The 12,299-nt window shown below is 44.4% G+C and overlaps 1 protein-coding gene across 1 annotated transcript in view; it reads left to right on the top strand.

Moving 5' to 3' along the window:
* LOC115151250 (receptor-type tyrosine-protein phosphatase S-like) overlaps positions 1-12,299 on the top strand; it is a 394,494-nt gene that overhangs the window by 288,561 nt on the left and 93,634 nt on the right. Inside the window, exons 14-17 of the mRNA XM_029695206.1 lie at positions 649-969; positions 1,954-2,147; positions 6,718-6,744; positions 8,709-8,826. Of these exons, the coding sequence (XP_029551066.1) occupies positions 649-969; positions 1,954-2,147; positions 6,718-6,744; positions 8,709-8,826 (660 nt within the window). The remainder of the gene's footprint in view (positions 1-648; positions 970-1,953; positions 2,148-6,717; positions 6,745-8,708; positions 8,827-12,299) is intronic.

The raw sequence follows: 12,299 nt of genomic DNA, 5'->3' as shown, positions 1-12,299 counted from the left end.
GGCTTTCATTTTCATTTAGAAGTTCACAGATGTGTAGTATTTAATATGTTTTGGAAGACCACTCCACACCAAAACCCAGCCGCTGTGTTGAATCGCTTTTAAACAATTACAAATAAACCCAGATGAACTTTCTTTTTCATCCTTAAATCGATAGTGATAGTGTGCAGTGCAGGCCTGGACAGCCTAACATCAGATAGCTAGTTCCCTTGATATCACACACGGGCTGATAACTGACAGACCCCTTGGTGTGAGTCCGTGACACAGTCCCAGCTGTCAAAAGAACTGGCCCAGTATCTCACAAGAGGCGGCCATTTTGCTTCATTATTACGCACGCTGTGTCATCCAGTCCCCCTTACTCCTTTATGTTTACATTTGCCTGACATTTGCCATTCCTTTACTTTTGTCTTGACATTTTTGTCAGTTCATGTCTCCTTTTGAGTTGGGTTTTTCCTCTTGTCATTTTCTTTATCTCTACCATCTTTTTGTTTGTTGTTTTTCACCCCCTTCCTTCCTTCCTTCCTTCCTTCCTTCCTTCCTTCCTTCCTTCCTTCCTTCCTTCCTTCCTTCCTTCCTTCCTTCCTTCCCTCCCTCCCTCCCTCCCTTCCTTCCTTCCTTCCTTCCTTCCTCCCTATCCTCCCACCTGACCAGAGCCCTCAGCCCCCCCTCAAGACGTTAAGTGCAGCAGCTCCAGTTCCACCTCCCTGCTGGTAAGTTGGCGCCCCCCGCCTGTGGAGAGCCAGAATGGCGCCCTGGCGGGGTACCTAGTGCGCTACCAGGCGGTGGGAGCCTCCGTTGAGGGTGGCAGTGCCGGGGAGCCCATGGAGGAGCCAGCCGTGCTGCCCAGTGATGGGAAGGTGCTGCTGCAGAAGCTGGAGAAGTGGACCCAGTACAGCGTCACCCTGGCCGCCTTCACTGAGATTGGGCCAGGCCCAGAGAGCGAGCCCCTGCTCTGCCGCACCGACGAGGATGGTACTTGAGCATGTTCCACCTGCAATACTGACAGTCTGTACACTTGTTATGAGGCAAAAACAATAACTGGGATGTTGACTTACTGTAGATGCACAACAATCTTCTTCTCAGATTATGGGCAATACCTCTACTATGGTATAATAAGGGTAGTAGCTGTAGTCACCCATAAAATAACAATATGATGCCCATACAATAGCTTTTCCATATCCCTAAACAAAGTATAAATTCATACTTTCAATAACTTAGCTCAGTGGTTCAAATCAAGGACCCCCAGACATAATCGTTTAAATAAACATAGACAATACCCTTGGGAAATTGCAGTGTCATTGTTAAACCATTTCCCCTCCCCTTCTACATGGAATTTATGGTATAGCCGCCCCATCTCATCTCCTTCTTCCTCTAGTCTATGGTGTTCAGCCATCAATGGTTATGAGCACGCCACACCTCAGGCTTTCATACGGTTGACCCTGTGTCACAGCACAGCCCATTCCACTGATGGGAGGCAACTCAGCCAACTGATGTCTCGCCATCTCCCATAATACAACAGTGCAAATGGGCCACAGTTTTATTAACCATGTGTAGGAGCCCATTTGTCTCTGGAGGCCAGTGCGGTGCACAGTAAAAGGCCGGACGCCAAGGTCTCACATACAGGCTTTCCATTATGTCTGAGAGACAGGGGGTTCAACCGGAGACGTATTGGGAGGTCTGGCTGTGAGGGGGGGCGATGGCATTTTGTTGGCAGTAGCAGGTGTTTTTGTGTAGTGCAGTTTTGTGTGCTTGAAAGTTTTGTCCCTTTAGTGTGTTGTTGGGGTGAGGAGGAGGTCACAGTCAATGTATGCCAGTTTATCTGTCTGTCAGGGGAATAGCTCTTGTAGTTTTGTGTGAGGGTACTTGTGCCAGATAGATAACCTATACATACAATATGAGTGTACTATTCTGCAGCAGTGTTTTAACATAGACACTATCTTGTTTTTTAACCCACAGTTCCCGGAGCTCCTCCTAGGCGGGTCGAGGTGGAGGTGCTCAACTCCACGGCGCTCAAGGTCATGTGGCGCTCCCTGTTGCCGGGGCGACAGCACGGCCAGATCCGTGGTTACCAGGTGCACTATGTGCGCGTGGAGAACGGGGAGTCGCGTGGCCCGCCCCACATTAAGGACGTCATGCTTGCCGATGCCCAGGTATACCTAGCCCCCATTGGTCCACCAATCAAGCAATTCATTTGACCTAGCTGGCCTATGGAGTGCCACTATCTAATGAGAAAATGGCACCGATAGATAGGGCAGTCGTGCTTCCACCACCTAGGCAACTTTGCAGTATTTTGTTTAACAAGCATTTCGCTACACCCGCAATAACATCTGCTTAACACGTGTATGTGACCAATAAAATGTGATTTGATTTGATGAGAGCCCATGTAAAGATTAGCTCAAAGCTTATAAATAATATATGTTTTATAGTGTAATATGAAAGTAATAGAGCGTTCTGTGGTAAATGCTACACATTACTTTTACAATATGTGTTAAAATGTGTACAATATGGCTGCTCTTTCCTCAGGTTTCTCTTTAGTCTCCTTAGTTTTTAATGTTTCAGCAATGTTAATCTCCTCTGCCCACAAATTTTTTTTTTTCACTTCCCCTCCTTTTATCAGTGCTTTATAGACCCCCCTTAATCTCAGTTACCCAGATGTCAAATTCTGTCACGAAAGTTTGTCATTTCCTGTTGTACTTCTGCGGGGAATGCCGTTAACAATTTTCATTACCTTTGTGCAAAGAAAGGAAGCGATGTCTCCTCCCTCGCAAACGGAAACTCTCGGCCAAACCCCTCCCTTCCGCTAATTTATCATGGCCAAAAAGCACATTTTTGTTTTCATGTATTTTTACGATACAACCTATTTTGACTCTGTGGCTGTGGAATCTAGTGGAGACCGTTCATCATCCGCACACAGGCCTGAAAATCACCACACCAGTTTAAGCACCGCCTTCGCCCAATCCTGATCTGTCCAAATAATCAACAACGAAGACTCAAAATCAGGAACTATTGCTGCTCGTAATCACATAATTCTACGTGGGCCTTGACAGATTCACGCCGTTTCATCTGTCCACGAGAATCTGTCCATGAGAGATTAGACCCCCTTAAAGACAACATCACTCCTTTTATCAGGGCTGGATAGACCCCCCTTAATCCTTAGCTTACAATTTCCACGGCCCAGTGGAAATCTAATTAACATTAATAAAAAAATCCCCATCAAAATCAATCTGTTTAAGCTAGAGATATCTGCAGAGCGGTGTTCGTCAGACCATGAGACATTTTCTCACGAAAACGTCTGTAGCGTCCGAACGGTTTAGCCTACAAACTATTATGACCCCTCTATGGAAAGATGAGTCTCTCACAAACACAATGGTGTATCTCAAGGGACACGTCTAAAGTAGGTAGAGCCTCTTTTTCCAACTTCTGTATGTACCGACCGAACAGTGTGGGCTACACACGAATATGACCCATCTGCAGAAAAGTGAGACACTCACGAACATGTTGTTTTGCTCTAGGATGTCCACAAGTCTCACAAGACTCTTCTGAAGTTCCCCAGTACCCCAGTTGAAAACATTTATGGAAGTGTATATATGGAGATTCTTGAAAAAATATATATATACACTACCATTCAAAAGTTTGGGGCCACTTAGAAATGTCCCTGTTTTTGAAAGAAAAGCTAATTTTTGGTCTGTTAAAATCATATAAAATTGATCAGAAATATAGTGTAGACATTTGTTAATGTTGTACATTACTATTGTAGTTGGCTAAAAGGCCAGCATCCCGGAGTCGCCCCTTCACTGTTGACGTTGAGACTGGTGTTTTGCGGGTACTATTTAATGAAGCTGCGAGTTGAGGACTTGTGAGGTGTCTTTCTCAAACTAGACACTCTAATGTACTTGTCCTCTTGCTCAGTTGTGCACCGGGGCCTCCCACTCCTCTTTCTATTCTGATTAGAGACAGTTTGCGCTGTTCTGTGAAGGGAGTAGTACACAGCGTTGTACGAGATCTTTAGTTTCTTGGCAATTTCTCACATGGAATAGACTGACGAGTTTCAGAAGAAAGTTCTTTGTTTCTGGCCATTTTGAGCCTGTAATCGAACCCACAAATGCTGATTCTCCAGATACTCAGCTAGTCTAAAGAAGGCCAGTTTCATTGCTTCTTTAATCAGGACAACAGTTTTTAGCTGTGCTAACATAATTGCAAAAGGGTTTTCTAATGATCAATTAGCCTTTTAAAATTCTAAACTTGTATTAGCTAACACAACGTGCCATTGGAACACAGGAATGATGGTTGCTGATAATGGGTCTCTGTACGCCTATGTAGATGTAGATATTCCATAAAAAATCTGCCTTGATGCCAGCTTTGCACACTCTTGGCATAACCTTTTGATTTTTTTGTTTTACTCTTTGTTGTTCTATGTAGTGAACCTGTTATTCATTGCATTTCAATTGACTAATAGCAGTAATGCCCAATTCAATGTTTCAATAAAAAGAAATGTGTATATGTTTTTTATACCATGGTCTCAAAATTCAAAATCAAATCGCTAAATGATCCTTGGTATGACCATCTTTAAACAATTGAATAAGTTAGCTCAGTAGAACCCCCCCAGCTTAGACTCTAGAGGGTTAAAGAGAACATCACTCTTTTTGTCAGGGCTGTGTAGACCCCCCTTAAAGAGAACATTAGTGGTTCTTTAAAAGTGTGATAGCACAGCTCTTATCGAGCGCAGCAACTCGGCACAAAATGGCTGATTATAGTATTCAAAATTGGCATGAAAGGATTTCAGAGGAAATGGTCCTCCCTGAAAGCTAGAATTATAATGTAAGCTGGCACAATGGTCGGTTTTCACAAAGCCTCTGTCAACAAAACAGTGGAGAAAATGCAGAGAAAGTTGTTTCAGTGGGCTGTGTAATTCTACTGTAAAGTACACCGCTAGGACAACCTAAACACACTAAATATTTATCCCCAGAACAGAAGTCTATTGACGTATCTATTCCGCAAAGTTTCAAAGGAACATTCATGATGTGCTGTGTGTGTGTGTGGTCTCTTCTTTCACAGCTCTCTGATGTGATGTGCTGTGTGTGTGGTCTCTTCTTTCACAGGTCTTTGATGTGATGTGTGTGTGTGGTCTCTTCTTTCACAGGTCTCTAATGTGTTGTGTATGTGTGTGTGTGGTCTCTTCTTTCACAGGTCTCTGATGTGTTGTGTGTGTGTGTGGTCTCTTCTTTCACAGTTCTCTGATGTAATGTGTGTGTGGTCTCTTCTTTCACAGGTCTCTGATGTGCTGTGTGTGTGTGTGTGTGTGTGTGGTCTCTTCTATCACAGGTCCCTGATGTAATGTGTGTGTGTGGTCTCTTCTTTCACAGGTCTCTGATGTGCTGTGTGTGTGTGTGTGTGTGTGTGGTCTCTTCTTTCACAGTTCTCTGATGTGATGTGTGTGTGTGTGGTCTCTTCTTTCACAGGTCTCTGATGTGCTGTTTGTGTGTGTGTGGTCTCTTCTTGCACAGGTCTCTGATGTGCTATGTGTGTGTGTGTGGTCTCTTCTTTCACAGGTCTCCGATGTGCTGTGTGTGTGTGTGTGGTCTCTTCTTTCACAGGTCTCTGATGTGCTGTTTGTGTGTGTGGTCTCTTCTTTCACAGGTCTCCGATGTGCTGTGTGTGTGTGTGTGTGTGGTCTCTTCTTTCACAGGTCTCTGATGTGCTGTTTGTGTGTGTGGTCTCTTCTTTCACAGGTCTCTGATGTGCTGTGTGTGTGGTGTCTCTTCTTTCATAGGTCTCTTTTAAAAGAAAAAGAGATTGCATCTCAATGAGAATAAGCTATATAAATAAAGGATTTAAAAAATTAACGCATTATGCCAGGCTGCTGACAAATATGAATGCTTCAGCCAATGATTAGATATTTTAGTAGTCCAGGTAATGCACTTTAAAAAAAACAATTCTCCCCAAATTCGTGATATCCAATTGATAGTTAGTCTTGTCCCATCGCTGCAACTTCCGTACAGACTCGGGAGAGGCGAAGGTCGAGAGCTGTGCTTCCTCCAAAATACAACCTCGCCAAGTTGCACTGCTTCTTGACACAATGCTCATCTTAACCCAGAGAAGCCAGCCGCACCAATGTGTAAGAGGTAACACCGTACACCTGGCGACCGTGTCAACATGCACTGCTCCCGGCCCGCCACAGGAGTCGCTAGAGCGCGATGGGACAAGGACATCCCGAGCCGGCCAAACCTTTCCCTAACCTGGACGACGCTGGGCCAATTGTGCGCCACCTCATGGGTCTCCCGGATCTGTAGTGATGCAGCTAGCACTGCGATGCAGTGTCTTAGACTGCTGCGCCACTCTGGAGGCCCCCAAATAATGCACAGTTATAAAAATAGATACAGTAACCTCCTAAAAAAATATAAACAGACAGCCCCCATAGACTTCAGTTCACACCTCTTCCCCTTGCCTCAGTTGCACTCCCTAACACAGACTAGCTTTCCTCTTGGCCTCTCTGGCCCGGCCCGTACACAACACCCTACTTCTGTGCTCTCACCCTCTTCTCTACCTCCTCTCAACACGCTGCCCCTCTCGCACCTTCCTTCTCTTGAGTTTCTCTTCCACCCTCTCTCTCTCTCTCTCTCTCTCTCTCTCTCTCTCTCTCTCTCTCTCTCTCTCTCTCTCTCTCTTTAAAAAAATCTTTCTCTTTCTCTCCTGCACTCTCCTCTATATGGGGGGGGATAGTGGGAAACGGACGATACAGCCGAATATGTGAGTATATATATGGAGTCACTAGAGTGCCCGGGGTGGGGGGGGGTAAAAAGCACTGTGTATTGCATCACCCTAGCTCTTTTCACATATATAAGAAAGACAGGGTTTACATCAACCTATTCAGTAGAGCTTTGATATTATGGTGCTTTATCAGTAATGCCCTAGCACTGTATGTTATGAACAGGCTCTCAAGTCGCAGCGCTGCCCATCTCCGGTATTGATGTCCTAGAGCAGGGGTGTCAATCATATGGCCTGCGAGGGGTCTGAGTAAAAACAAATGATTGTCCCCCATGATGAAATCGGAGCGGGGACTATGGATCTGTCTCCGTCCGTTCGTATGGTAGTTACTCACAGACACCCCTGGCCCGATTTTAAGAAACTTGGATGAATGATGCATGTTGCTATAGAGATCCAGCATTTAGAAAATGACACTGATTGGCCCAAGGGGAAGCTATAGTAATCAATTGAAATTCCACATTTTGAGCAAGCATAGTCTTTTCACTCTGCCCAGCTTGCTAACTAACATCGAAACGAAAGTCAGACAGTCAGGGAGCATTGAAAATCCCAATGGCCATGTATAAAATACAATTTCTTTGCTAATTTTGACGGCGAGGAAATATAATACATTTTATGTGCGGCCCTCCAGATCTCAGTGAAGACCGAATGTGGCCCTCCAGATCTCAGTGAAGACCGAATGTGGCCCTCCAGATCTCAGTGAAGGCCGAATGTGGCCAACGGAGCAATATGAGTTTGACACCCCTGTCCTAGATAGAGTAAAGGCTAATTAGCTGTGCGGATGATGAGAAGGTGGCTGATGCAATATCTGTCTGCTGCTTCTCCCTGTGACTGGACTGCTTAATCATGCTACTATGTGCTACTTTGTGTCGTGTTGTCATGGTGTTATGTTGTGTTGTGATAGTGTGTGTCGGGTCGTGTTGTCATGGTGTTGTGTTATGGTGTTGTGTCGTGTTGTAATGGTGTCGTGTTGTCATGGTGTCGTGTTGTAATGGTGTTGTCATGGTGTCGTGTTGTAATGGTGTTGTGTCATGTTGTCATGGTGTTGTGTCGTGTTGTCATGGTGTCGTGTTGTCATGGTGTTGTGTCATGTTGTCATGGTGTTGTGTCGTGTTGTCATGGTGTTGTGTCGTGTTGTCATGGTGTTGTGTCATGATGTCATGGTGTGTGGTGTGTCGTGTTGTGATAGTGTGTGTCGTGTCGTGTTGTCATGGTGTTGTCGTGTTGTCATGGTGTCGTGTTGTGATTGTGTGTGTTGTTTTATTTTTTTACTTTGGTGGTGCCCTGCCTAGATTGAGTGTGAAATCTCAATGATTGCCATCCCCTTTTATTTAATTCACAGTGTTATTGCACTTGCATGGTATATATGATATGGATGCCGGCATCTTCGGTGTGAAAACAGAAGATACTGTATGTCACCCCTTTGCTGACCTCTCCATCTCCCAGCCAACCAGTCTGAAAACCTCCTGCATTCATTTAGCTAGCCAGGCACCTCTACTGAAAGATTTATCAGCATTGATCAAAGCCTCCTCTCTCAAGAGAACCAGACAAAATAATGGCTGACCCGAAAACTGCACTGACCAGTCAGCCAGCCTGAATGCATGCATACATTGATTATTCATTTAAGTTGTTTTGTGAGTGTAGCTTGGCTAATGCCTCAGACAATGTATATCCATTTTCCCCCTCCTTTTTATACTTATCTTGGAGAGATGTAGTTTTAGGGAGCGGTATGATGTTTGATAAAGTTTGTCTGGCCACTAGAATTCAGCCAGAAAACAATGGACAGCAAAGCATTCCATCCACGTTAGAGGTTAAACATTTTATCCAGAGGTCAAAAGCAGCAGTAACACAATAAATGGTAAGAGAAGGTGGTTGGCTGCGGAGGTGATGATGGTCACATGTTTTGACCGGTGTTCTGATACATTTTGTCTACTTCCTGTTTCCTACAGGAAATGGTCATCGGAGGGCTACAGTCGGACACCACCTACTCCATCACAGTAGCTGCGTACACCACGAAGGGAGACGGGGCACGCAGCAAACCCAAACTGGTGGTAACCAAAGGAGCAGGTCAGTCTTTCATTTTATTGCAGCTCATTACAATGTATTATGACAAGTATTACAATGTATTATGACAAGTATTACAATGTATTATGACAAGTATTACAATGCATTAGTACTGCATCATAATACATTACAACTGCAGGCGTTAAGGAAATTGTTACCTTGCCTATAGTGGAAAGAATTCAACCAATCCAATATTTATTGACGAAACGGTTGTGGGTTTATTAAAATTAAAATTATTAAAACTTCCCCTCCCACTCTCTTTTGAAAGACAGAGACCATCCTATTTCGATTCGACCCGTTTGTTATTGTGTTGCAGCTGGAGAGGAAGTTTGGATGTTTGGAATTGGATAGGGCACTGAAGATAATCTATAAATGTTCAGCAAACTATCCACAGACGGAATGGCGGATGACAGGAGATAGTAGTAAACATTGTTTTTGGCAGATTTGGTTCTTCCGTTGCCATCTAGGCCAGAGGCTTGTGGATTTCTGCTGGAGGCCTTATTCAGACATCAGAAACTCTCTTTCTTTCTCTCTTTATAATGCTAGCCTCAGACTTCAGAGTCTCTCTTTCTCCCTCTTTTCCTCTCTCTTAAACACCAGTCTCCAAGCCAACGTTAACCAGGTCACTTAAGACTCATAAGAATCCGAAAGCTTAGCTACCATGAACACGGCCTATACCTGCAAGACTGGAGAGCCATGAAAGCACTCAAATACTTGGCCGTCAGGGCTAAGATATGAGGCTCCTTTGTGTATGCATCCACGCTAGTTTGCTTCGGGGGCCTTCAAACATCCAATAAAAACAAACTAGAAAGCAGACTCACACACACACCTCTTTTGACAGGTCATGATCTTCACCGGTGTGCCGATCATCGGTATCAGACAGTATGACGGGCGACAAAGGGCCCTGGTACTGTCACTTCTCTCCTCCCTCCCTTGTCGGCCTGCGCTGACTGATACGCCAGTCTCTCTCACACCATCCATCCCTCCCTTAAATCCAATCCCCCATTCGCTTTTCATTACTGAAATGCGGAAAAGAGACCAAAATAAATAAATGAGCGTGAGGCAGACAAAAAGGGACGAAGAGAAGCCTCAGCCCCTTCGGGAGGTAAAAAATACTTCCAACTCCCCTTTCATGTGACAGTGGAGCTACCAGCTTCCTGTTCTGCTATGGGGCTCAGTCAAATCGTGGCCCAGACGGTTGCTATGGTTCTTCCAGGCCCATTTCAGGGAGACATTGTGCTTTCAGACAAGTTAAGTCCTTGCCTTGTGCTATTGATAAGGAAAAGGCACAGACGGGAAGGAGGGCCCTTTCGAGAGTTTACACACACACACACACACACACACACACACACACACACATACACACACATACACACACAGATACACACAGATACACACACACACAGAGACTGTTTTTTTTTTATCTTTCAGAAAGGCAACCAGACTCTTAAGACAGCAAAATAAAGAAATTCCAAGTTGTTGGAAGTATGGCTATGTCAAACTCTTAAGTCTTTGTTCAATAGATAATGCCTCAACCTAAAACATTGTGAAAATCGAGGATAGAATAATTTCCTCCAACTTAAAGTGCAGCTGGCTACTTTTGCTGTAGGTGTTGGAGTCTAGGTTTGACGCAGTCTTCAGTCTTCATACATTATTTAGCTTCCATTGTGTTTCAATGTGTTCATTATTTTACTAAGTAATAACAGTTTGATTCCTTGAACTTGGTGTTGTGTGACTTCGCCGTGCATATTCAAATCGCTTTCGGGCTATTACGAACCTTCATTGTCGAACGTGAGATGAATTACTTTGGAAGAAAGGACCAGACATTTACATCCAATTCGTTTGAAATGAATGGTGAAGTGTGATATGTGATTGATAAAAAAAAATACAAATTAAAAGCAAGCTCTTACGTACAACCGACTTAAGAATATTCCAATCCCTAGCTATATAGAACAACTAACTATTCCTAACACTGACATTAAGACTGTTATCCATACTACACAATCAAAAATACAGAAGGACAGTCCATTAACTCCAATAACATTCCAAGGCCACCAAGGGCCACTTCCCCTCCCGCTCTAATAGTCAGAAATTCTCATTAGTCCTCCTCCCTCCGTCTTTCCCCCTCCTCCTCTGCATCTTCCCACCCCTTCCCCATTCTGCCTGGGAGGTGAGCAGATTGCATGTTGGCGCTGTATAGAGAAGCAAAGAATACTCTGGGAATACCCCGGAATACTCTGGGAAGAAACCGTCTGGACTCCACTAGCCTCCACAGACCCCCTGGCTATCCCTTACGTAGCGCTGGTGGTTGGCGGGGCCAATAAGCTTGTAGCATATTTATGAGTTTCCTTCAACTGTCCTGATTTCTTCTGTATTTTTATAAGATATAGAAATAGTCCTTAAAATAGGTGTTAAGTTAAAGCTAGTATCCTTAATGGTGAAACTGCCACGTCCGTTTGGGATATTACAAACAACAAAGTTACAGACAACAAAGTTACTGCAAACAATGAACCCTGTTTTTTTACTCCTCGAAACATCATTGCACGCGCGATAGAGGAACATAAATATGGGTGGGCAATGGATTACGAAAGACCTTTGCTGTCAAAATAGCTGTGCATCTCTCAGTGTGGCCGAGGCGATTATTCATCACCACAGCTAAATTAGGTATATGTGGGAAGGCATTTTCAATTATGTTTTCCCTCTTCCTGGTCCACTCATGCCCCCTTTGCCACCGATATCAATTGCGTGCGAAAATGCAGCTAATCATTTATGGAGTGCCTTAGACAGCGCCCCGCAGGCCAGTACAGTAGAGTGAGGTGGACCCACGACCCCTGATATATCTTCCTGGAAATTGTAACCGCAGGTTAATGGCTTACATGGTTCAATGTATATATATATATTTTTTAATCTTGCTTGGCTCACAGACACACACACACACACACTATTATACACAGACACACTATTATACAAACTCGTACATCAGTGGAGGCTGGTGGGAGTAGCTATACGAGGACGGGCTCATTGTAATGACTGGAATGGAATTAATGAAAAGGTATCAAACATATGGGAACCACATGTTTGATTCCGTTCCATTGATTCCATTCCAGTCATTCCAATGAGCCCGTCCTCCTATAGCTCATCACAAACCAGCCTCGACTTATGTACATTATTACTTGTCTAGAGAGAGAGAGAAATCCTCCTCTCAATTAAGACAACTGTGTATCAACAGCGGCCATTAAAGCTGGTCCTGATGGGAAATGTGCCTCCAGCTCCACTGGGAGTGATTGAGGGAGGCTGAGTGGAGAGGAATGGAGTGACAGAGGGAGAAAGAGAGGTATGAAAGGAGGAAAGAGGGAGACAATCAAGGTGTCCACAATCCCCCACTCCTCCCTCGCTGTCCCCTCTTTGTGGCAGAAGGCTCCCAGTTCTCTGTCACCTTCATCACGAGGAACTGTCATTATCACATCCTCCCTCTT

This window comes from Salmo trutta, chromosome 17, assembly GCF_901001165.1.
Source record: "Salmo trutta chromosome 17, fSalTru1.1, whole genome shotgun sequence".
Classification (NCBI taxonomy): domain Eukaryota; kingdom Metazoa; phylum Chordata; class Actinopteri; order Salmoniformes; family Salmonidae; genus Salmo; species Salmo trutta.
This window is presented reverse-complemented; position numbering and strand designations above follow the sequence as displayed.